Source organism: Macrotis lagotis, chromosome 4, assembly GCF_037893015.1.
Source record: "Macrotis lagotis isolate mMagLag1 chromosome 4, bilby.v1.9.chrom.fasta, whole genome shotgun sequence".
NCBI classification, from domain to species: domain Eukaryota; kingdom Metazoa; phylum Chordata; class Mammalia; order Peramelemorphia; family Peramelidae; genus Macrotis; species Macrotis lagotis.
The window spans coordinates 132,520,010-132,547,460 of record NC_133661.1 but is presented as its reverse complement, the minus strand read 5'-3'; the positions used below and the strand labels follow the sequence as shown (position 1 = coordinate 132,547,460).

At 34.9% G+C, this 27,451-nt stretch overlaps 1 protein-coding gene and 1 pseudogene across 6 annotated transcripts in view; one reads left to right on the top strand and one right to left on the bottom strand.

Annotated features, from left to right (window-relative positions):
* CHD2 (chromodomain helicase DNA binding protein 2) overlaps window positions 1-27,451 on the bottom strand; it is a 149,492-nt gene that overhangs the window by 21,286 nt on the left and 100,755 nt on the right. For 5 of the 6 annotated variants that reach the window (XM_074234157.1, XM_074234156.1, XM_074234158.1 and 2 more), the window contains 10 exons: window positions 22,661-22,834; window positions 20,702-20,877; window positions 18,666-18,707; window positions 15,160-15,299; window positions 6,026-6,164; window positions 5,671-5,821; window positions 4,412-4,534; window positions 3,179-3,307; window positions 2,514-2,654; window positions 1,255-1,389 (listed from right to left, as the gene is read on the bottom strand). In XM_074234157.1, the coding sequence (XP_074090258.1) occupies window positions 1,255-1,389; window positions 2,514-2,654; window positions 3,179-3,307; window positions 4,412-4,534; window positions 5,671-5,821; window positions 6,026-6,164; window positions 15,160-15,299; window positions 18,666-18,707; window positions 20,702-20,877; window positions 22,661-22,834 (1,350 nt within the window). The remainder of the gene's footprint in view (window positions 1-1,254; window positions 1,390-2,513; window positions 2,655-3,178; window positions 3,308-4,411; window positions 4,535-5,670; window positions 5,822-6,025; window positions 6,165-15,159; window positions 15,300-18,665; window positions 18,708-20,701; window positions 20,878-22,660; window positions 22,835-27,451) is intronic. The other variant, XM_074234159.1, reaches the window with a different exon arrangement.
* Window positions 23,704-24,228, top strand: LOC141521523 (transmembrane protein 243-like; annotated as a pseudogene).

The window sequence follows — 27,451 nt, the reverse complement described above, 5'->3', positions numbered from 1 at the left end:
GTCCTAGAGGGGTTTTTATGTGTTGCCAGTGACTCCTCCTACCTTCCCAGCATTTTTCCTAAAGAAATAAGAGAAGCTTTGCTCTTCAACACAATGTTGGACTTCTTAATACAACTTAACTAAACTCAACAAATTTTTATTTTTCTCACCAACCTTGTAGGCCCCATTTTGCTGTTATGTGATCAATCATATTTTCCAGTATTTCCTTGGTATATAAGAAACCACAGGAATTCCCCAAAGAACCATGGTCTTCAATGACCTGTATCTTAAATTCATATTACTCATTTTTTTCTGAAATATCACTATCCTCTCCATAGAGATCATTAAATTCTATTATTTAAATGGTTAAAACTTGGAACAAAGAAGGCACATAACATACTAAAGAGACTTGAAGTTACTTAGGAAAGAACATGGAAGTATATGAAAGTCCCCCCTTTTTGTTTGTTTTCTTTAGGGGGAAAGAATCAGGATTTATCTAAACCCTATAACTTGCCAGACAATACGCTTTAGAAATATTACCTCATTTGATCCTTACAACAAATCAAGCAATGTAGGTATTGTTATCCACATTTTGTAGTTGAGGCCAACAGAAGGTTAAATGATTTACCCAGGAGAGGTAATGTCTGAGGCCAGATTTAAACTCAAGACTTACTGACTCTAGACCCATTGTTCTATCCACTGTACCACCTAGCCACCTCTATTTAGTATAACTACTAGCATAATCACATGATTATCAATCTTCACCTGAGGTTTTGTCTTTCAGTGAATATTTCCTGAGTTCTAACTTTCTCTCAGGGTCCTAAGAACTTTTTTTTCTGATCTGCAAATAACATTATCAGTCAGAAAAAGGCAAAGAGAGAAACTTTAAGAAACTTATTGATGGAACAAGAAAATGTCTTCACCAAGTCCCAAAACAAGTCCTTTAAATATGAGGATTCAGTTTAGTGTTTTGAAAGAACTTAAATTTTTTATTTTTCTTGATTAAGAATCTATGAATAGGGGCGGCTAGGTGGCGCAGTAAATAGAGCACCGGCCTTGGAGTCAGGAGTACCTGGGTTCAAATCCGACCTCAGACACTTAATAATTACCTAGCTGTGTGGCCTTGGGCAAGCCACTTAACCCCACTGCCTAGAAAAAAAATCTAAAAACAAAAAAAAAAAAGAATCTATGAATAGACCCAAAGAACAAAGACTACTAATACATAACTTAATCTTTGTTTTAGGAATCTCTATGCTACCCAATTTTAATACTTACTATGCTGAATGTTTCCTGGTCCAGTTCATCATCCTCATCTTCTCCAATGGGGATTGGTTCACTTCCTGCGGTAATATGGACAGGGCCTTGAGCTCTTTTTGATTTATTGCCAGCTTTGGCATCACCTGCTTTAGGCTTTAAAAAGAAATCAACAAATTTAGTCATTTTCTTCAGAGTAGCAAGCACTATGTGAAATTCAGATATTAAAATGTCTTTACATTTATATTGTCACACTACAAAAGGGTAAAACTTAGCTCCAAAGTATAGTATCCCATTAATTAGGAAGGATAAAACTTACAAATGCAAAACATTGGATAGTAATAATTCAACCACATTTTGCCATTCTGCTATTTACATGCCTAAAGGTAATTTAAGTTTCATAAAATACAACTTTATTTCTGTGATTCTACCCAGGGGAAAAAACCATCCTTCAAAAATCATTCAAAAGTGACAAATGAACCAATTCTTGTATAGGCCCAGTAGATTCTATGCTTTCTAGATATACAACACTCTTATTAATACTAATAAAGAAGTCAAAGATCATAGAACAGTCTTGCTGAAATCAAATATATCATTCTAAAAATCAGACACCTAGAGCTCATCTTTCCCCTCTCCATTAGCTTCTCATTCACCACAAGATAAAAATGATCAAATGTTATTTTTAAGAATTAAAATCCTCTCCACAGAAATTTGTCAAGTAGACTGCATTCCACTGAAATGACTGAAAATCTGCTTCAGGCACCTATATTTCAACACTTCAACTTAAGTTTTCTTTTTTCTGGTCCTTTTCCTGTCTCATTATAGAATGGAAAGAGACTTGACTAAGGGATAAGAGGACCAGAGTTCAAAGGTCACCTTGGAATGTCACTAGGATATCCAATGCAAGTCCAATAAACCTTTCTCAGACTGTTTCTTCACCTATAAAATATGACACTTCTGAGTTCTAGGTCTATATTCTTCCCTCATTCAACTACCCACCCCCAAAAATAAATAAATGAATGAATGAACACACACACACACACACACACACACACACAGAAAACCAGAGTAAACACCTATGATAATTCCATAAAATAACGAGTATGTGTTCTCCTTTGGGGAAGAGAGGCTCTTCTATCTTTTCAAGGACACTAAAAACATCTCTAGATCACCAGAGTATCTTTAGACCCCAAGAATGAAATCTCAATATCATTTTCAGCTTCTAAGAGACAATCCCAAACAATGTATATTTACCGTTATATATATAAAGAAAACAATACCTTTTCTTTCTTATCCTTTGACTTCTTTCTTTCCTTATCTCCTTCCTTTTCTTTCTTAGAACCCATCTGTTTCTCCTTGTTCTCTTTGTTTTCTTTTTTCTTCTGCTTTTTTTTCATGGGACTTTTTTCCAATCCATCATCCTAAGAATCAAAGAAATCCCACATGACTGAGTTTTTGCCACAAAAATTAATTCAACCATTCACTTGTGTGGTATCTAGAAAAACATAACAAAAGCTCCACAGTCACTTGCTGTTTTTAGAAAAAAGACATTTATTTTTAAGTACCCTGCCCTGCAATACACTAACTGCATTGCATGTAGTAAGCAATCAAAACATGTTTGGTGAATACTAAGTAGTCTTACATCTATTGCCTCATGTCTTTAACTGCAGCTATGTAACCCTGAATCAATTTTTGGCCTATAATAATTATTCAAAAATATACTTGGAATTGTGTGGAAAATATAAGAGCAAAGATCCCAAATTTCTATCCCCAACCAATTACATAGTGAATGACTCTAATGTTCTTTTCCCTTTCCTTAAAGTAAACTCTGTTCTTCTCTGACTAGTTAAGTTCAAGACACAGGAGCATTCTATGGATTTTTCCACTCTCTCTATAAAGACCAAAACAATAAGTTTCAACTAAACTACTGAAATCTGACCCCTACCTTGACTTCCCCCTCTTCTGATGGATTGTCTGAATGCCTAGGGGATGAGAATTCATTTCCATGCTCATCTTTCACTCTAGGAGCCTTGTTTTCCTTCTTCACACGGGGCTTTCGCTTCTTTAATTTGGTCTATTGAAAGGGAAGGAACCACTAATGATAAAACTTACTCCAATATTTGTACTTCAAGTATGTGTGATCACTACCATGTGGGTACTTCCTCTACCAATACATAGTACACAGTTGAATGAATTGCTATGGCCACAAAAAAATCTAATAACTAGTTTTCTGTTATTTTACCTCTCTGTATTTCACATGGCTGTTTCTCAGCTAAAGACATACCGAAAGATAAAACAGCCAATAAAATATGTAGCTAGAGCATAAACCTGGAATAAGATTAAAACTCCTTAAAGTTGTGGCTGCTTCACTGTTCAAAGACAAAACAGTAAAGATTCAAAAGGAATAAGAATAACCTTTCAAAAAAAGATAAATGGTTTAACTCCAAAAAAAGAATTTAGGTGCTGTAAATGAAAAAACCCTTATCCTAGGGTTATGCCAATGGCAACTAGGTATTTCACTGTTGCTGCTCCTCCCTCCTGTTATGTGACTTGGGGTCATTCCAGTATACATAACCACTTTTTTATATAAAGCAGTTGGGAACATAAAAAAGCTCAAATGAGTTCATTTATTTCTTTGTAAATGGGTTTAATTTAGAAGGCTGAATTTTTTGACTAAAGACAGGTTTTTGGTTCATTTGTTTTTTTAAATTACCAATACTATTTCTATAGGCCATTATCAAGAATAACCAAGATATAATAACAAGATTAGGAGACCCAATGAATGCCCCCTACAGGGAATCTAATCTTGCTTCCAAACATCTGATAGTAATATTGTTGCATTTTTTTTTAAATGGCAGAAGACCTAATCTGGCAGTGTGTTTTGGTAGAGGGGAAGAATGAAGAAAGATAGAGTAACTGGAGAAGAAGGCTGGTGAGCCATTAGTCCACAAGGGACAGTCTCATTAATTCCACCTATTTTTAATTCAACTTATCCTTAGCTTTAAGCAAATTCTTTATTATGTGATAAAACTAATCCTCTGAAACTTCAAAAACATCTAAGGAGCTAAATCTCAATCTGCAGTAATGCTGATTTTGGTGATATCCATAGTATCCTCACCATTACAAAACAGCAATTTAAGGTTTTCCTTGGGAACAAAGATTGGTCAACTGCACCTACCTCTTCACCCTCTTTAACCAATTCCTTTTTGTCCAAGTCTTTCTTCAGCAGCTTTAACAGGTAGTCAGCTCGAGTTTGCAGCTGCTTTCCCTGAGGTTTTTTATCTGTCTCAACAGGTAATATCTTTGGAAGAAGAAAAAAAAGAGAGAACCACCACCCCATTTTAAGGTTAGCAGGTCAGGAAATACTCTAATGTAGTACAGTATTAACAAAATATTCATCCCTCCCCAACCCCCAAAAAGTCTTAGAACCTGTCTCTTTTCCAGGGCTCCCAAACTAAAATCCCTTATGAGCTGTTCTCATTTTATAAAATGGGATGGAGAAATCCAGCTCTCCCACTGGCTCCTACCTGTGCTGTTAACAGGGTAGAACAACTCAGGTAGGGGGAGCTTGTTGGCTTCATCTGCTAGAGCATCCCAGCCGTCGTGGATTTCCTCCTTCCAGGAGCAGGGAATCCCTGGAGCTAGGTTAAAGCTTCATTTTAGATTTAAAATGCTTCTTAGAGCATTGCCAGAGTGCACTGAGCTATTCCAGGATATGATCCATTCCCTGCTAAAATATTTTGGACCTGTTAGCCCAGACTGAATTTGAACTCAGTGTTTATGACAGGGTGTTTTTACCCTCAGAAAAACCACACTGGATGAGAGCATTGTTTTGTTTTGACGTGCCAGGAAAAGCCCTGCCAGGAGCACAACACTGAAACTAGTCTGCTGAAATCTAAGCCTCCCTGCTTTCCTCACAATCTTTTTTTAAACCACTCCTGTAAAATTTAGGTAGAATGATTTGAACTACATAATGTTCAACTGAAGGTCAAATGCCATTACAAAAAACTCCAAAAAGTTATTCACATTTTTGTTTATCTATGTATGATGAGAGAATCTGGTTGTATTAAATATATTGCCTGAAATAATGAAACACCATATGGGCCTTAAAAAAAAATCTCTCTGGTATTAATTGTAAGGGTATTTGACCACTGACAATCAAATTTTTAAAATTCTACTTAGAACAATATCTAAGTCTTTCCCATAATTTCAAAAGGATTTAGGAGTTTGGATAGCATTTTCTCCTTGATCTTCATTACCATATTCCAGCAAAAATGGATGTTTTCTTAATGAATGAATGACAAGAAATCATTCACAAAATTATCTGGTTTTAATGTTAAATGTCAATGAACTTTTTTTCCCCAATATTAAATCATTTACCAGTACTTTAGAAAAAAAAAATCTGTTACAATACCTCTAGTCCTACAAGTTACTTACTTTGTCAGTTAATTTAAGCTCTGGATCTGTTTTAATTAACTCCCAGTTGCCATAGCCATGTTCATAAATTCCCAAAAGCAGACGTGAATCATCCTCCACTCCCCAATCTACATCAAAATGTGCAGCTTTGACACGACAAGTCAAGCAGTATCTGAAAGAAATCATAAAAGCAAAAGAATATTATTGGGGAATTTCTCTGAATATTTTTAAAAGAGCAACTTTGTTGGCATAGGTATAGTATTTTAATCTATTAAGGAAATATTACATAATTTTCAATTAGTTTAAAAGATGCTGAAAATAGTAAACATTTGTACAAAACAAACTTCAAAGTGAAGTCTACAACATATAAACTCACTTTTTTTTTTCCTCAGGGTCTACAGGAATAGATTTGTGCAACATCTCAAACTCCTCTTCATGCTGAATAATAGATTTAACATTGACTTGAACCCCAGAAATCTTGATAGTAGGGCCCCTTCTTTTCCCTGGTCCTTTTCCTGAGGAATATCAATTTCATCTTAGTGCAAAAAAGTGTATTATGGAACAAAAAAAAAGTAACTACCCCAACCACTTATTAGTTCATAGTTATAAGGTATAAATAAAATATTCAATTAACATTTTTGGAAATATCCCCAAGTCATTTTGGGAGTTGAAAATTTAAGACTTCTTTCTCATTTTCAAATTTTGATATGTGACTTTTTTTTGCTTCCAAAATCCATTAACTAGAAGAGGATATGGAGATGATAAAAAATCAATAGGACTTACAAACAAAATGGTGTTCTGAACAGAGGAAGGCAATAGAGTTCTCATACAGCTGCTCTAACAAAAAGCTAAAAAATGTTGCCAAATGAAATAATAAATTCAATGAAAAACTACAGTCACTTTACATAACCCAAGACTGCACAAAAATCAGTCAGAAATGAGTTGGCATGGGGGTGGCTAGGTGGCACAGTGGATAAAGCACTGGCCCTGGAGTCAGGAGTACCTGGGTTCAAATGCGACCCCAGACCTAGCTGTGTGGCCTTGGGCAAGCCACTTAACCCCATTGCCTTGCAAAAATCAAAAAAAAAAAAAAAAAGAAATGAGTTGGGAATAGGAAAAGGAATACATTAGAATGTAGAATCAGTATATAGAAAACAACACAGAGGTTCTCCTGTGAGAAGTGACAGAAATACCTATAGTATGTAAGGTTCCATATCTGCAAATACCAAGAATGAAGGGCTCCCACAAAAAAGCATCACAGTGCTCAGAAACTATCACTGTAGAATTTGGAAGTAAATGTGTTTGGCAATGCTTGGAATACATTAATACCTCAGCACCCAGAAGTTCTAAGATCCCTAGAACTCTGACATGAAATACCAGAGAAAGTCTTGAAGAACCAGAACTCTGAATTTCCAAGATCCAGGGGAAGCTAAAAGTAATTCATACTCTTAGCAAAGATGAAACCCTGGAGATAAATGTCAATGTAGGAACCAAAGTGACCTAAATCAAGACCAGAAGGGTTGACTATCCCACCAGTACAAAAGGGAGTGGAGTCTGGTCCCAGGACAAAGCTCCATTTCAGCAACTAAGGCTAGAAAGATGAGGAAACAGAAGATACCAGCCAATAAGAATTATAATGGATCCAGAGATACCCAAAAATCAAAATAGGAGGGAATAATTCTGTAACAAATGCAAGGTTTCAAAGGAAAAAAGAATGGTCCCAAAGGACTACATGAATACTTAGAAGAAATGAGGCAAGAGATGAAAAATAAAATAAAAACTCTTAGGGAAAGAATGAGGAAGAAAAAATATCTTAGAATAAAAAGCTGTAAATCTTACCCAAGTAGTGGACTCCCTGCAAACCAAAATAGACCAAACAGAAGTCAATGATTCTATCAGACAATAAGATTATGACAAAAATCAAAATACTTTTTCAAATAGAAAGACATTTAAGATATGTAATATAAAAACAAATCTGGTCAAGAAGAATCACTGAGCTCCCTGAAAACAATTTTTTAAAAAAGCCTGGATGATATAATTTAAGAAAGCATAAAAAAAAAACCCTGCCCATATCACTTAGAAGCATAGGGTAACATAAAAATAAAAATCATCCCATAAAAGGAAAATCAGGAATGTCATAGTTCAAATTCAAAGCTTTCAGATTAAAGGAAAAAAAATACTGCAAACAACTAGAGAAGAGCAATTCAAGTACCAAGGGATCAGTGAGGAAAACACAAGATCTGGCAATTTCTATTATAAATGAAAGGAGATGGGGCAGCTAGATGGTGCACTGGATAGAGCACCAGCCCTGGACTCAGGGGGACCTGAGTTCAAATCCGACCTCAGACACTATTACCTAGCTATGTGACCTTGGGCAAGTCACTTAACCCCATTGCCTTGCAAAAACTAAAAGAGAGAGAGAGAGACGAGAGAGAGAGAGCGCATTATGAAAGGAGATCTTGGAATACAATATCAAAAAAGATAAAGCATATGGGCATACAACCAAGAATAACTTACCCTGCAAGACTGAGTGTCATCCTACAGGGCAAAAATAAAAATAGAGGACTTTCAAACATTTATGAAACAAAGATCAGAAGGGAGTAGGAATTTTGAAATGAAACACAAGAGTTGAGAAAAGCCTTAGAAAGAAAAATTTATTCAAGCACTTAGGAAAGGCTGTACACTGATGATATGCAAACATTCTAACAGGGGGAGGAGAAACAAGTGTTATCAGAAAATGTCTTCAAACCATATACAGAAGAGTTTGGGGGAGGATTAATTTTGTTCTGGGGATTTTAGGAGGTGAAAGAAAAGGAAAGAGATACAGTAATACATTAAGAGTATAACAGGGGAAAATGAGGTAGAAGTAATTCTCCATAATTTAGACACACACACACACACACACACACACACACACACAAAAACACACGGCTTAGAAAAAAAACAAACAGAAAAGTAACAACACAGAAGCAGGTGAAGAGAGTTAAGATGGAGGATAATATCAGGGAAAGGGAAAGGACGAAGACTAAGGCAGTGCCCATCAATTGGGGGAAATTAAATGAATTGTGTCACATGAATATAATGGAATGTTACTACAACATAAAAGACTTAATTCAGAGAATCCTGAGCTAATGTAGCATGAAGTGAACAGAACCAGGAGAACAATTTTGACAATGAAAACAAGACTGTAAAGAAAAACTCTGAAACACTTAAGAACTCTGACCAACCACACATATCTAGAGGACCTATGATTAAGTATGACAATCACTTATTGACAGTGCAGTGATGGAATCCAGGTGCAGAATTAAAAATACATTTTTGGGCATGACTACTGTATGGATTTGTTTTATGAGACTATTCATATTTTCTTGTTTTAAAGATAAGATAGGTTTTATTTAATCAGTAAGAAAAGGCAAAAGATTTACATCTTATTCCACAAAGAGTAATGACATCTCCTTTCTTTTTTAAAAACTTTGAACTTACAAACTTTTTTACAAAGAGCATTCCAGTATACCCAAAATGAGAACTCCCTGGTAAGGTGTAAATCTACATTTTACAAAGCTTGGTCCTTTAAAAAGTATATAATAATATAGAATTTCAAAACGGTGCTGCTTATCTGTGGTTCTTTTATTTTTACCACTGTTTGAATAGTGTTCATTTTCTGTTTGTGTGTGTTTTCCTCTGCTTTTGATTTGTTGTTGTTGGGTTTAATTTGCTTTTTTTGAGGGGAGGCAAGAGTTGGGGGAGGGAGAAATCACTTTCACTTAATTCTTCCTACCAAAATGCTTCAGAAAAGTTCCTTAAGAGACAGAGATAAGTTATTACATTGATCAGAGTTTTAGTCTTTCAAAGTTGTTTTACAATGTTATCTTCCTTCTTGAATAAACTTCTTGATATAATGTATCCTTGAAAATCATGATTTAGAGGCAGCTAGGTGGCACAGTGGATAGAGCACTAGCCCTGGAGTCAGGAGTACCTGAGTTCAAATCTGGCCTCAGATACTTAATAATTACTTAGCTGTGTGGCCTTGGGCAAGCCACTTAACCCCATTGCCTTGCAAAAACTAAAACAAAAATATGATTTTAAAAAAGCCTAGATATATATACTCCAAGAAATCATAAATGAAAATTGCCCAGATACTTTCATACTACTGCATTTCATAAGTCTTCTAGATGCATGATTGGTTAGAGTTCTTAAGTATTTCAAAAGTTATTTTTCTTTACAGTATTGTTTTCATTGTCAAAAATTATTCTGGTTCTGTTCACTTCATGCCACATTAGTTCATACTTTCTAGGATTCTCTGAAATAGGCTCATCCGTCATTTCCTCATGGTGCAGTAACCTTCCATTATATTCAATAGCATAATTCATCCAGTCTCCCCCAATTCATGCGCACCCCCTTAGTTTTCCTCCCCTCCTCCTCTCTTCCTTTTCCTTTTCCCCAGTATTAATTCTCCACCTTAACCTTCTTCTTCATCTGCTTCTGTTTTGTTGTATTTTTGTGTTTGGTTTTTTCCTCTATGTCTAAGTCAAACCGGGGTGTGTGTGTGTGTGTGTGTGTGTGTGTGTGTGTGTGTGTGTGTCTGTCTGTCTGTCTGTCTGTGTGTGTGTCTGTGTGTGTGTTTGTGTGTGCGTGTGTGTCTTACAGTTCTGTCATTTCTGTCAATTCATGTAACCCTAGAAATCAATCATTTTCATCATTTCTGTTGTAGATTTTTCTTGACTCATGTTTTTATCTCAAAGTTTCTATTCAGTTCTAATCTTTTTATCATAAATCCTTGAATGTCCTCTATGAGTATGATATTTACTCAGTTTTGCAGATTAAATTATAATTGGGTTTTATGTTCATATAGTTTGTCTTTTGGAAATTTTTATTCCAAGATTTCAGTTATAGAAGAAACTACCAAGACTTTTGTAATTCTGACTTATCCCTTGGTACTTGGAAGTGATATTCTGATTGCTTGTTTTTTTACTTTGACCCAGAACCACTGGATTTGGGCTACGATATTCCTAGAACTTTTCTTTTGGAAGCTACTTTCAGGAAGTGATCATTGAATTCTTTCTTCCTCATTTTGTCCTTTTTTTAAAAATTGTTGTTTTGCTTTTACATTACAATTAACAAAGTAAAACAAGCAAAAACTAACAATACAGTGATATTCCTGGGGCTATTATTTTTTGGGGGGGGTTAATTTAGGAGGTAATTGGTGAATTTAATTTCATATCCTCTAGTTCTAATGGACTCGGACAATTTGTTTCTTTTAACATATCTATATAGGACAATTTGTTTCTTTTAACATATCTATATCTATATATATATAGATAGATATGTATATATTTTAAATCATGGTTTTCAGGGATGGAAATGATTCTTAAATGATCTCTCCTTGATCTGTTTTCCAAGTCAGTTGTTTTTTAAATCAGATCTTACATTTTCTTTTTTTTTTTCAATTTTCTTTTATCTTGTCCTGATAGTTCTTAATGTCTGGTGGAGTCATTAATTTTTTTTGGTACATTCTGGTTTTTAGGGAGTTTATTATATTTTGGTTAGGTTTATCACTTTCTGTTATAAGACAATAATTCCCCTTCCAACTCCCCCCCAAACATTTTCTCTCTTGCTTCATTTTTCATTATCTCTTGCTTTCATTTAAACAATAATAATAATTAATAAAATATAGTAATTATAAATATTCATGTAGTCCTCCTTTTGGAAAATTCTTTCTTCCCCTCCAGTTTCTTTTAAGATTCTTTAGTTTTTACAGTATTACTCACTCATTTTTTGAGATCTCTAGATGGACATTAATTGTTGATACTAGTGGCTGTTTTAGCTCATCTCTTCAGCTTTACTTCCTGAAGTGAGGATCTGTAACAAGTCCAGACCATGCTTTTCCCCCATCACTTTCAATGGGCTTTTGGGTAAGACAGTCAACTCATGGTCTTGACCCAGTTCACTTTGATTCTTTCACTGCTTTCCACCTCCAAGAGTTAGTTACCTCCCCATATCTTTGATGTTCCAAATGTTGTTATCTTCAGGAACTCAGTTGCCCTGGAAATGTCAACATCTGAGCCCTGCCACATTTTGTTGGTTGCCATTCACTGCATGGATTCTGTCCATGATTCCCAAGGTTCCAACCCTGGGTTTTTCTCAGTGGAACCTTCATATTCTGCTTCCTCTGGATATATATATGTCTCTCAAATACTGTCCTCATAGACAATATGCATACATCTCAGTCTCTAATCACACTCAGGGTAACTAACCTGAGCTAGTACTGGCTTTGCTAGCAGCCTCTTCTTTTACCCTTGGGCTTTTGGCTAACTTTCTGTGAAGTTCTGGTGCAGAAATAATTCACTTACTATAGTTTTAGATTAGATTTATGGATTATTATTCATGGTTTTGTTGGAGTAGATATGTGGGAGTTGGGCAATCTGACACCCTTTTTGGCAGCCACCCTAGTCAGAAGTTCAATTATGCTTATTTGCTGCAAGTTTTCTTTTCTTCTGTTTTTATTAGGAGTGGTAAGAGCAACAGTAATGTCAAATGGAGGGTACCATTGGAACATTTTTTTAAAATGCATTAAAGAAACAAAGAAAAATTCAGATTACTAATAAAGGCAGTAGAAAGTTAACAGGGAGAATTGAATTTTTTTTTAGGTTTTTTCAAGGCAAATGGGGTTAAGTGGTTTGCCCAAGGCCACACAGCTAGGTAATTATTAATTGTCTGAGGCCAGATATGAACTCGGGGACTCCAGGGCCAGTGCTCTATCTACTGCACCACCTAGCTGCCCCAAGAATTGATTATTTTTTAAAAAGAAAGGAGTATAGAATGGAGCTTTATACTTTCATGTTCTGTTGCATCATATAACTGGACCTTTTTAAAGTGCTTATTAGGTTTAGAATTTTAAAAAAAGGAAGATTTTTTTTTTAAAAAAGAAAATTTAGGCGTAAGTATTTTCACTATTTTTAAAAATAAAAATGTTATACAGGTAGTTCAAATAAGTTTCAAGTACTTTAAGAATTAATCATTCAACTAATCTTCAAATGATTTCTACTATAAGAATGGTTAGATTAAAACTTAGCATCTTATAGCTAAAGTATAGAAAGAGAGGTTAATTTGCCTAAAGTTAAAAAGAAAAAAATTCATTAGAGTTCAAAAATAAAAATCAAAGGCTATGAAGTGATGCTATTAAATGATTCAATTTGAAATCCTTAAGATCATTCTACTTTTTGTATGAGGTAATAAAACTCAGGATCTAGGCAATGAATTTTCCCCTCCAAGAGAATAAAATGGCCCTAGTTTACTATAGCAACAGACAAGTATTTTGTGGTTCTTATATGAAGAAATCAATTGATCATGATAGCAAATTTCTATTTTCGATCAAATGGAATTATTTCCAGCTGATCTATAGACAAACAGAAACTATTTTCAATACTAAAAAAATAAATCAAGGCAATCATGTATTGGGGAGAAGGAAGGACAAGCAAAGGTGGAATGTCAAAGGAGAATTCATAGGACATAAGCTGCAAGACAACACAAGAGTTAGTGGATTATGGAACTCAGTTTGATCATTTCCACTGCTGATATAGAGTATTTTTGAGAACCAGTCACAAAAATAAGAAAACACATCATCAATGGCAAAAGCTCCAGAGAAATAGCAGATACTACAGATCAAATCCTATTGCAACAAAAATCTTACTATTATAAAAAAATTTATAACTTACAAATGATCCACTTCAAGCAATGTTCTATGAAATTACATCACAATACCACATAAACTGAACAAATTTAATTTATAAGGACAATAATTTGAGCTTTATGTTAAAATCTAGGATTGCTACTGCCACTTACTTGATCTATAAGGTACCACTCATCTAGAGTTAAAATGGAATGAGTTGCCATAACTGTCAAGTCAGCATTTTATTAATTTCATTAAACCTACTTTGAAATCCTTACAAGGAAGATAAGAATCCACCAATAACTCTTTTGCTGAACTCTACCTGCCTCCAGTTCATGTTTTCTTTTTCCAAGTTGTTGAGCATCTCAATTCCTCTCTACTTCAACCCCCTCTCATAGTGACCTTAATAGTACAAGCTGATGTTCCTTTGATAACCTTGGCCTCTGATCACCTAAATTTTTATTATTGTTCATCTACCCAAAGGCATGGCACTTTGCTAGTCCCATAATTGTGAACACTGAAATTCCCTATGCTTATATCTCACTTCCACTCCGTATATTTTACCTTTTTACCCTCACCTCCATACTACTGAATGCCACTGCTGTAAGTTAAAAAATAACACTGACTGGTGGACCAAGATGGGATACTTACTTGTAACCTTATATCCTCCTATTCTCTCCCTCATATCTAAACTGGTCAATCTCATTATTATATATGTGTCTATATATGTATGCATGTATGTATGTGTATACTTATATGAATACATATGTAATGACTTAGACCCACTCCAAATTTTTCTCCTAAATTTCCAAAACCCTGCTGACATCTCTATTCAGCTATCCCGCTTACATCTAAAATAATCGATCATCTATTCTTCTAAACTGCTTATCTGCCATCCTCTCTTAATTCTGATGAGGGTGTCATCTTGCATTCAACAAGGTTTGTAACCTTTAAGTCATCCTTAACTCTTTTCTCTTCCTCAACTTCTTCCCAATCCAACCTCTAAATCAACTGCTGCATTTGTCCCTTCTCTCCATTGGAAAGACCACAACCCCTGTCCAGGCCTGGTTTAGTTTAACAGTTTCTTAACAGATTTCCCTGCTTTCAGTTGCTCCTTTACCTAATCTATCCTACACGTACATTATATGTTTCAGGCATATTAATACAAGTTGTTCCTTGATCACAAATTATATATAAATATATCTATCCATTTCAGTTCACTGTGCATAGGCTATCTCCAATAAATAGAATGCAAGCCCTTTTTGCCCTTTCTTCATACAATTTCTATTTTGCTTCCCATATAAATAACTCTGTGCTCCATGAAATCTTCAATCATATTATATACTACCCACACTCATTCCCCATTGTTCTCTCCCTCCTCAAATGCATATACATTTGGATATAAATATATAAATTCTATGTGTGAGTACATACACACACACACACACTATGTATATGTATATATAAAGGGGGTGGGAAGTAGTATATCTCCTACCCCTAGTTAAATGCAGGTTCTTCAAGTGAAGATATTGTTTTAATTTTTGTCTTTATACATGAATGATACATACATGCAAGCAGGCAAAGATACAATAATTTACTAAATGTTTACTGAACTGAATTGTGATTAGCATGCTATATCTAAAGAACTGATTGTCAACTTCTTTATCATATATGTATTATCATTAATCCTTAAAATCACTGGAGATGGACTAAAGGCAATGTCAGAACAGCTGCAGCAAATAAAAAATTAGGAAATAGAACTACAACATTTGTGGAAATTTATGAAAATTATGGGCTGCATATACCACAGAATGTTCAGTAAAATAACCTCCTGGGCTTACCTTCGCTGGCATTTTCTTTCAGCTGTTCCTCATATTCTTGCATTGCTGACACACAACTGTTGTGAATCAATTCACCCAATCGCTTCAGATCTGCTACAGATTTATCTACCAGCTCAGCATCCCGGGCAATGCACTCTAGACTGTGGAATGACAAATTTAGGACACTTCAAATACTGTTCCCACTTTTCTAATATTGGACAGAGATCCCTAGCATTAATCCCATCCGACTTACTCTTGTAGGAGATTTTTTTCCTGCTCTTTTCTTCATTAAGTATGTAAAATTTTTACTTTCCATTTTTCAAATAGCAGTCAGAATCCCAAATTTAGATTAAAAGAGCAGTTAAGGAGTACTTTTATTTAAATTCTCTGGATTGTAGGATAATTGATGAAATTCTTTTACACTGCATGAGATCAGCAAGCATTAACTATTGTTCTGTACTGTGAAGTCCTCTCATTTATGAATTCCATTGACATGTGATAACAATCAGCTCGTTAAGACTATAGATGTCATTTATGTTCAAAGAATCTTATGAGTCATCTAATCAAATTGATGTAATAGCTTCTCTATTTATCATTGACTGGAAGGAAATGATTATTTTCTGAAGTAACCTGTACCACCCTGAAAAATTCTAACCATCTATATAAAATATATATCAATTCCCTCCTTTGGCTTTCATGTCACAGAGCTAATTCATATACCATAACCCTCAATCCACTAACATCCTCAGGGGTCTTTTATAACCAGGCCTTCCCTTTCCTGTACTTGAGAAATTTACGTTTTTAAATCCAACATAGACCTTTCTATGCTAAATTTAATCTTACTAGAATTCTTCATTACTCATCTAACTTCCATTTCTAACATTTCTAGAAGCTAAATATTGAATTATTTCTATTGTATATTGTACTTATTTCTGAAAACATATAAAGTAAATGAATGCATCAAGTGCCTAAAAACTGGTAAATGTTACTGACTTCAACTGGCACAATTTAGCCAGACATTTCAACATGAAACTTCCATCAACAAGTCTCTCCTGGAACTTCATTAGTGGAAAGGTCTAAGCCAGCCTGCTTTATTCCCCTTCATTCCTATTCCTGAATTTTAAGGACTTCAAAGTCAGGTCTCTACTACTGTCTCATCCTGGAACATCACTTAGTTGCTGGGGTCTTCTTTCCCTGGAACATCCCACTACTACCCATGCTCCCATTCTCCTATTAATGAGCTCCTCCTGGAGCTTCCATTTTTTAAAAACCCCAGGCCAGCCTGCCTTCATTCCCCTCACTAAAGTTTCCAAAGTTCAAAACAATACTCCTACAATGAATACCTTCATTCCTGCTCTCCCCAACTCCCATGTTTTTCATCATTATGTGTGCTTTTCCTCCATTAGAATATAAGTTCCTTGAGGGTAGAAATTGTCTTTCTTTTTGCTTATATTTATATCCCCACTGTTCAGCAGTTTCTGGTACACAGTAAACATTTAACAAATACTTATTTCCTTCTTGCTTCATGAACAGAGAGATGCATAACAATACCTCTATCAGGCAACAGACACTATTATAGTGAGAGCTATTAGTGCAGGATTCCAGGTTCCACTGTGACCTGGTACGAAAACATATTTGAGGGGCAGCTAGGTGGTGTAGTGGATAAAGCACCAGCCCTGGAGTCAGGAGTACCTGGGTTCAAATCTGGTCTCAGACACTTAAAAATTACCTAGCCGTGTGGCCTTGGGCAAGCCACTTAACCCCATTTGCCTTGCAAAATTGACCTCCCTGTACCCATCCAGGAAGATATGCTGCTTGCCATAAGTTGACTTTTTACTTATTAACTCAGCTAACTCTAAGGTCCAACAGGTTCACAGAATTCAGATCTGAATAAATACAACATCCCTTATGAAAAAAGAAAAATTAAATCAAACTAATTGTACTCATCATCCAAACCAGCTAGCAACCTTGGCTCAAAACATCAGAAAATAGGAGAATTTTTAAAATAGTCCTACTGTAGAAATGTATCCTGTCTATTCAGATAGTAGCCTGGCAGTTAAGATTGCTGGACTCTATTCTAGATCTAAAACTATGTGCTTATGTGATTGTATGCACTATATCCTTTGTATTTCTGTTTGTAAGTAATAGCTAATGACATTTGTTTCTAGAGGGACAATGTCCCTTCTCCAGAGGAAAAGCTAGATGAGTATTAAGAATCAGGACAAATTCCCTTAGATCAGTGATATGACTCAAATACTCAAAAGATCTGCAGTCTCCCAGATTTGGAAGTGCTTTCTATGATTCAGTTCCTAGACCACCTATGCTATTTGTCTCTTCTCCATGTCAACCATTAAGATTACCACAGGGAATCATGGCTTTGTTATGTACTACACAGTATTTTTTTTAAAAAGTCTGCAAATAAAAAAGTGGAATACTAAACCACTTGAAACAAAGCTTCTTCTTTGCTATATTGATAGTTGCATTCAATATTGGTCCATTCTCAAAAGATATAGCGGAATATATTATAGTAACACAAGCCTATGGGTTTTTTTGGGGGGAATTGTATAAAATCTAATTATGTAAATGAAAATTGTATCAGTATTATTCTAAAGAAAGATGAGTGATTGGGACACTAATGCATTGTTGGTGTGGTGATCAGTCTTTTTGTAGAAAAATATGGAACTATACCCAAAAAGCAACCAACCTGTGCATAATCTTTGATCCAGTAATTCCACTACTATGTCTGTATCCCAAAGAGATCAAAGAAAAAGGGAAAAGACATTACATATGTACAAAACATTTATAGCAGCTTTTTGTAGTGGAAAAGAACTTGAAACTGAGGAAATGCCCATCATTTCGGGAATTGCTGAACAAGTTGTGGGATATGAATATGATGGAGTCCTATTGTGCTACAAGAAATGATGAATAGGCAGATTTCAGAACAACCTGGAAAGATTTAAATGAATTGATGCTAAATGAAGTGATCAAAACCAGGAGAATCTTATACGTGGCAACAGCAACATTGTGATGCTCAACTATGATGGACTTAGCTCTTCTCAGAAATACAGTGATCCAAGACAGTTCCAAAAGACTCATGACAGAAAATGCTATATATATTCAAAGAAAGAACTACAGAGGAGTCTGAATGCAGATCAAAGCAATCTATTTTCACTTTTTTTTGTTTTTCTGTGGGTTTGTTTCCCCCTCTTGTTCTGTTTCTTCTTTTGTAACATGATTAATATGGAAATATGTTTACATGATTGCATGTGTATAACCCATAACAGATTGATTGCTGTCTTGGATTGGAGAGGTGGAGGAGAGGAAGAAAAAAAATTTGAAACTCAAAATCTCATAAAAATGAATGTTGGAAAAAACAAAATACTATTAAGTGCAAAAGAAAAAAGATAAAAGCTCCCTTTCCTAGTGCACACAAAATATCATAGGGTATTTTAATACAATAAATGAATGCTGCATTCATGGTTAAACCATGAATAAAATATTAGGTGAACAACTACTATTGAACTTACCGTTCAAGGGGAAGCCCAAATTTCTTATATGCTTTGATGAACCTAAGAAGAAAAATAATAAAGATGTATAAGGAAGAACTATATTAAAATGACAAGTAATCTAAAATGCACTTTCAAGTGTTCCTTCATTTCAATCTTGCATATCATGGAATGCTATGCAAATACTCACATATTCTTTCATGTAAATTCCATTATATGAATTATGGAATTGTCCTGAACAAACTACAATTATCCCAATTATTCTAATACCAACTTCTATTTTCTTCATTCTGTGTGCAAACAAGAATTATGGAGCTGGGGAGAAAAGGGTGATTTGGCAACCACTAAGACAAGGAACATCAAGTTTATAGCACCTCTAAAAAGAAAGATTCTATAAAAATGGTCTAACAAAAGTATACTTCAATTCAACAGTCTCTTTAGTTAAGTGCCAACTCTGTGCAAGGCCCTTTGCTAGGAAATGGGGTTATAAGGACAAAAGTGAAAGCAAAAAGTCAGTTCTTTAAAGTGGGAAGGTATATACTCACAGTCAAAAAAAATTGAGAGAATTGAGTAAAGAGGATGTCTGAGATGAGGAAATGTGAAGAGCCTAGGATTTCTATGAAGTCATAATACTGGATTAATGAAGTGAAGAGGAAGAAGAGGGAAAGCCAAGGGGAAAATGGGTTCCATTTTGAGATTCTGAGTGTGAGATGCTTATTAAGACACTAGGTAGAAATGTCTAGGAGCTAGTTTGTCATGTGAGAATGGAGCTCAGGAGATAAAGGCTAGATATAGAATTCTAGAAATCATATGCACAGAAAATTGATATAAGTTAATTCAAGAGAAAGTCTAAGGAAAAAAGAAAATAATGGTCTAGGACAGAGCCATAGGATGTAAGTAAGACAAAGAGTAAGACATAGATGATAATTCAACAAAGGATACTGAGAAGGGAAGGTCAGATAGGTATAGGATGAGAAATAGAAACAAGCAGTGTAATAAAAGCCAGGGGGAAAAAAAAAAGAGTATTTAGTAGGTAAATCAATAGTGTCAAAATAGATAGAAAAATTACCCAGGATGTAGATTAAAAAAAGAACTGATTAGATTCAGCAATCACTGATAAACTTGGAAAATGATATTTTAATCAAAGAATGGGTTTAGAAACCAGACTGTTAGCAGAGTAAAAATTAAGTAGAAGATGCGAAACCGGAGACAATGAATATAAATTATTTTAGTTTGGTTTTTCCCTGTGTATGTGGGGAAGGGGAAAGGGGATTGAGTTTTGTTTTGTTATTTTGCCTGTGAAATAAAGGAGAACAGGGTTTAAGTTTACTTGATTTTTTTAAGGGGTAAAAACCAAAGTATGTTTGTAGACAGAAAAAGAACTGGAGGATAAAAAGATCAAAGTTTTTTGGGTAGTGCTCAAAAAAACAGAGAATGGAGTAGGGCTAGCCTAGAGATGGGAATTGGCAAAGTATAAGTAGCAACTGAACATAGGGATAAGGGGTGACAGAAGAAGTATCAAGTTAAATTTGGCAACTAAAGGGTCAAATTTCAATGGGAGTAAAATGAGGCCACAACAAAGGGGGTAGAACTTCAAAGAGCGAAAAAGGGGTGAAGTGATGGGAAGTGACAAGGACAAGAATAGGTTTAAAAGGAATATAGTAGAGAAGGATAGGATATCAAAACAAATAATATTACTTTCAGTGTTAACCATGAGACCACATACAAGATTTTTTTTCATGCATTATACTATTATTTTACTGGCAGACATGGCCAATTCATCCAGAAATGTTTTTTGCTTGTGTCAAGTAATGTCAGGAGTGACTAAAAATAGCAAGAAAAGTTAAACATGATGAAAAATCATCAGAAGCCTAAAGAGTCTAGGCATTACAAGAGGAGCTCTGTTACCCTTGATTGGAATATTAGAAACCACCTATGCTGCCATGATTTTAATCAGCCAAGGCACATTGAGTACAGACTGACTGCATCCACATGTTTTCAGCTTAGTCAAAGTAGCACACGATTTGAAACAAGTATGACTCAAAACCTCTACTAACCTTCGAATCTCAGCATCTGTAAATCCCTCTACAAGGTCTTTTCTGACACTCCGAGGACGTCCTCTGCGCTTTGGTCTCTTGTCATCATCAGAATCATCTGTTTCACTCTCTGAACCAGAAGACCTCTGGGCCCTTCTTTTGGACTCAATATCAGAGTCACTATCATTAGCCTGAGCCTGAAAGAGCCAGAAGCACATTGCCAGTTTAACAGTACCAAAGCCTATTATTCAGCTGTGACTTAAAGTACTGAGTTTAAGCTTTATTTCTGCCATACTGTAAACTATGTAAATTTGGGCAGGTTATGTTATTTCATATACAGATCAAATCAGAATATCTATGAAGGATTTTATAAACTATGGATATCTAAATATAAATTGTTTATATGATATTAACAAAGTTTATATATGTGACTTTTTACTTGTGGTTATATTATATTGCCTTTTTCCCCTAAGTATTTATAATAATTTATATATGATAATCCAATACTAATACAACTGCCTTTTTAGAGATTGACCCAATTGTCTGCAAATGGAAAGCATTCTGAGTTGCTATTAATGAAAAACTTCCTAACAACTAGAGCTATTCAAAAGTGTAATATATTGCCTTAGTTGGTCATGAATTTCCATTCACTGAAGGTCTTCAAAAAAAGAGACTAAATAGGCCTTGGTTGGGAATGATTTTGGAGAGCTTCTTGCTCAGATTTGTGATTCAGTGATTCTGAGAACCATGGTGATTACTGCATATGATTTCATAAAAGTATGTTAGAAAAGAACTACCATCAAAAGAGACCACTAATTCTACAATGTTTCTCCACTATTTTAATTTAAAGCAAAGTATCAGAAATACTTTATACTTAATTTATAAGTTTATTATCACAGGAACCTTCTCAAATAGCAAGTAACTTTAAATTCTCAGTTATATGTAAATTCCTATAGGGGTTCTACCTGTCTTTAGCATTATAGCTTTAGCAGTATTTGTTTCATTATTATCTCAAATAGTTACAGTATGGATCTGATTGAAAACCCCTGTGAGTGCACAAAAAATTCCATTTCATCCTGTCTGGCACAACAGATTGTCCCCTTTATTATTCCTACTCTCTCACTTATCTTTGACCTTTCCCTGTCTATTAACTGCTTCATTAACAATCCTACAAACAGGTCCTTGTCTTCCCCATCCTCACTTGATACATCCTTCCCCACTATCACCCTTTATCTCTCCTTCCTACTTTGGCTAAATTTCTTGAGAAGGCTACCAATAATCAGTATATCTCTACTTTTTCCCCTCTTCTTCACTACACATTTCCACTTCAGACCTCATCATTCAACTGAAATTATCCTCCCCAACGTTAGAAATGATATTCTAATCAACAAATCTAATGATCCTTTTCTCAACATTCAACTTTGTAGAACTCTATGCAACTTATGACATCATTCATAACCCCCTTGTCCTTGATACTGTTTTACCTCTAGATTTTCAGAATATTAATCTAATTAGGTCTCTTCTTAACCCTTTGGCCAATTCTTTTCAGGAGGCTTTTCTGGATATTCAGGTCACACTAATTCTGAGTGTTCCCTGGGGGTCTACTGTGCACCCTCTTCTCTGGTATACCATTTTACTTGGAAATCTCATCAACTTCAACAAATTCAATTATCTCTTTGGCAATTAGGTCACACAGAAGATATAGCACTGGACCTAGAGTCAGGAAGACCTGAGTTCAAATACTCTTTAGACATTTACTTGCTGTGTGACCTTGAACAAGTCATTTAATCTCAACTGCCTCCAAAAGATAATTAAATAAAAAATAAATTTAAAAAAGAATGCCTTCATCATGTAATATATAAAAACAAATCCAAAGATTTTGCTTATAATTTGAATAAAATATACAATTCAAAACCACAACTTTTTATTGTCATAGTTCCTTCCACCCAATCAAATCCATTCCACCCTAAAACAAAGTACCTTCTTCGCAGAGCTCCGAATTCGGGGCAGCATATAAATTTCTTCCAACTCTTTCTGTCGTTCTTCCTCCTCTACTTTCTTCCTCTGATCCTCTGGAATGATCTCATCCCAGTCTTTGTGTGATCGTTCTTCCATCTCAGTTTCTTCATCTTCCATGGTTGCAAAATTGGCCACCTTAAAAGAAAAGAATCACCACTTTAAAAATGAAAGAAGCGTCCAATCAAAAAACCTGGCAACATTTAAATTTATTCAGTGAATTATATCTGACTTTATATTTCTATCAAGATGATAATGTTAAGAATCAGAATACCAGGAAGTGAAATTTCAAGATGCCTTGTCCCCTTGGATGATGACATTTTCTCTTTAGGTCAATAAACAAAAGGGTTATCCCCCCTTGAATAATAAATAAAAAGATACTTAGATCCAACTTTGCCCTAAGGAATGAAAAGTGCCATCTCCTCCTTACCCAACTCCATAAAGTCACACAAACTTTTTCTTAGTTTCTAAGCATCATTTCTGTTCTCTTGACACTTTCAGTATTATCATAATCATTTCCTTCTCTAACCTATCCCCCATTAGAACTTTTGAAAAGGCTGAACCCAAACATAAATACAAAGGTCTCAGATGTTTTAGTAAAAATAAGATGTCTGATGTTAATCAGCAAATTTACATAGGTTTTAATTGAGGTATATAAAATGTTGATCTCCATTTATTAGTCTGTAATACTGAAATTGATTGTTCTATAAATGGGATAAACTGATATTCAACAAAAGTTTGACAAGATTTTTTAGAGTACAAGATTCAAAGTGTTTCCTCATCACATTGGATATTCTACTGACTTGTAATTAAAATTACCAAATATCAGAAGTCGGTTAAAGTGAAAATTTTCTGTTCTAAACTTCAAATGTTCTCTCCTACTAGCAAAGCATACCAGTTTGTTTACTAATTCTGAATGAAAACCATATCAATTAAAAAAATTGACATTAAGAAAAGGACTTTATGGGGGGTGCCGCCCGCCTGCCCCAGCCGCGACCCATGGCCATGAGGCCTGCAGCCGGCGCACAGTCAGTCTTGTGGGACTGAGGTGGCAGCTGCTGCTCGCAGGGCCCCGGAGGGACACGCCATGAAGGGGACATGGGGGAGTTCGGCGCCAGGACCTACGGCACCACCAGCCTGGACAACAGGCCTCTGTTCGGAAAAACCTCGGCAAGGGATCGTATCATTAATCTAGTTGTTGGCAGCTTGACATCTTTGCTGTTTCTGGTAACTTTGATCAGTGCTTTTGTGTTCCCTCAACTACCTCCAAAACCACTGAATATATTTTTTGCCATTTGTATCTCCTTGAGTTGCATTACTGCCTGCACATACTTATCTACTGGTATTAACAAGGAGATCTGGAACAGAAATTTAGAAATCTAATTTACTATATCTTATTTTCTATCATCAATTATGTATATGTGCCAACCTGTACTTCCACAATGTGGGAAAATGATGCTGCCAATGAATAAAACTAAGACAGTTCTCAGCTACAAATTAAAACTCTGAACAGGAATTCGGGAAAAAGTAAACTGAAGATGAAGCAAGATTATTCAGGAATACAATACATGATTTTCATGTTAACTGCAAATCTAAATTCCGTCTTGTTTGGGAGCTAAGATGAGACATTATGCTTTTCCATTTTAAAGAGCTGATGGTGCACTTTTGAACATTCCACACGTATGGATTCAGAATGGCACGTTATTTTCACTTTTGAAATTTTTTTTGTTTTCTTTTTACAATGTACTATAGCACTGAGAGGGGGTTATATAACAAACAACAAGCTATAAGACAAATATTCTTTTATTTCTGTTAAACTGAATATACAATTATTTTGTTCCCTAGGCAACCAACCATTGCTTGTAACTACAATTTCACATTAACAAAAGAAAGCACATTAGATGGTAAAAAGACAAAACTCTGATTGTGAAAAATCTAATTACAATAATAAATAAAATAATTTATACAAAAAAAAGAAAAGGACATTATTTTAGGCTTACAGAATCTTATATGAATATAATGGAATATTGTTCTGTAAGAAATAATGAAAGAGGGGCGGCTAGGTGGCGCAGTGGATAAAGCACCGGCCCTGGAGTCAGGAATACCTGGGTTCAAATCCGATCTCAGACACTTAATAATTACCTAGCTGTGTGGCCTTGGGCAAGTGACTTAACCCCCTTTGCCTTGCCAAAATCTAAACAAACAAACAAACAAACAAATAAATAAATAATGAAAGAGTGGATTTCAGAAAAACCTGAAAAGATTTACATGAACTGACACTGAGTGAAAAACAGCAGAATCAGGAGAACATTAGACTTTTAACAGGAACATTATGTGATGATTAACTATGATAGACTTAGCTCTTTTCAGCAATATAGTGACCTAAGGCAATTCTAAAAGACCTGTGATATATGGAAAATGTCATCTACATCAAAAGTAAGGAATATGTAATCTGAATGCAGATCAAGGCATATAATTTCCATTTTTAAAAATTTGTTTTGTTTTCTTTCAGTTTTTTCTTTTGTTCTGATTTTTTTTCATAGCATGACTAATAAGGAAAAAATACATATGGCACAACCTATATCAAATCACTTGCCATTTTGATGAGAAGAAAATTTTATGAAAATCAGTGAGGAAAACTGTCTTTCCACATTTTTGGGGAAAAAAAATAACAGGAAACCTTGACATGAAATATTCAAGAATAGTAAACTAGAACAACTTCATGTAACTATGTATGTGAAAGACAGAAATTTAATAATTGTTATTTGATATTTTTTCATATCTACTAAAAGAGAATAGGAGCATGCCAAAGACCAAAACTACTCACTTTTTGTATACTAAACCTGTTCTTTCCTCCAGACTTCAAGATTTCTGCTGATAGTGCAATCTCCCAACCACCCAGAATCATCACATCAACAATATCTTATTATTATTATTATTATTCTCCCTTATCCCCCTCAATTTGTATTATATTAAATTCCCTATTTCCATCTCCTATATTTCTTCAAGTCTCAACTAAAATATCACTTTCCATAAGAAGCTTTAATCTGGTTTCACCTTAATTCAAGCACCTTCCTGCTGTGATTTCTCCTAATTTGTCCTGTGTGTAGCATATTTTTGCATAAGTATTTGCATGTTGTCTCCTCTGTTAGACTGGGAGCCGGTGGAGCAGGAGGCCTGGGTTTTGCCTTTCTTTTTCTCCCTAGGACTTGATGCAATGCATGGCCCATAGCAGGCACTAGCCAGATGTTTATTTTTATTCTAATAGTCTCCTAGTTTCCTCTCCTTAGTGTTTCCCTCTCCAATCCAGCCTGTGTCCCAATAAAGATTTCAGCCATGTCACATTCCTCTCAGAAATCTGGAGGGATGTAGCTTGGGGGCCTTTCAAGTCTAGATGTCTTGGCCAGGGGAACACAGACAGCATATATCAGAGATAGTTCTTGAACCCAAGTTTTCATGTTTTTTAAGGTCATCAGTTGGCTCTCCTTTTCACTACTGCTTAAAACAAGAGTCTTAATAAATGTTTGCAGAAGATACTGGAGTGGTTTGCCACTTCTTTCTCTAGTGGATCTCAGCCAGAGTCATACAGCTAGTAAGTATCTAAGGCAGGATTTGAACTTAGGTCTTCCTGATTCTAGACTCAGTCACTTAGTTGCCTCCGAAGTAAATTCTATAAGACAAGAATAGTAACCTATCTAAAGTTTATATATATCACCTACTACTTCAAAGAGTATTAGCACTTAAATTATTATTGGCATAAACTGAATTAAATCAGAAAAAAGCAATATTGCAGAAACCAAGGAAGGAGAAAGTCCTAGGAAGAAAAGAAACAGCATTTACTAAACAAACACTTACTGTGTGCCAGTCACTTAACAAACACAATCTTCTCTAACTTTCACAACATCCTTGAGAGGTTGTGCTATCATTGTCCTAATATCACAGTTGAGGAAATTGAGGCCAAAAGAAGTTAAGTTGGAACTTGTCCAGGGTCACCTGTGCACTAGATGTCTAAAACTGAATTTGAACTCAAGTCTTCCTAACTCTACACCTATTCTCTACTATACAACCTAGTTTCCTCCCTTAAGATTAATCAACATTAATTTTCTCTTTTTTATTATGTACTTAACTATCAATAAACTCAAATATTTCATTACTCAAAGAATAAAAAATTAGTATAAAAATGTATCATTTTTGTAAATAGTATAAAAAAAATTGAAAACAAAAAAATTTTTGCAGAATGAGTGAAATGTAGAGTTTTAAGTATATATTAAAGAACTGATCAATAGAAGTAGGTATAGAATGTTATTACATAAATATGTGTATGTATATATCTACATATTTATATATAATGGTAGGGTGAGAGATGGGGGAGGGGAGGAAAAAAGGGGAAAAATAAAGTTACAAAATAACTTTATTATGTATTGAAAAGGAATAACAAAATATACTTGACAGAGTTGCAGTTTCAGGTGCAATCATCTGTTCCTTTAATTCTACTATATTATGAAAATGTTTTTTCATAAATTAAGAATAAAATAAATAATTTAAAAAAAATAAAGAAAAGGATTAGTAAACTGCAGCATATGTGAATCAAGATGGAGTCCAGTGGTCTGGCAGAAATGATGGTCTGGAACCCTGAAAAAATAGATCAAATATCATGGCAGATTAAGTAGATCATATCCAAGTAGTAATGAATCTATGTAACACATTAAGACTACACTCTGAGAATATACAGAGGCCATGCACATTTAGTTCAAG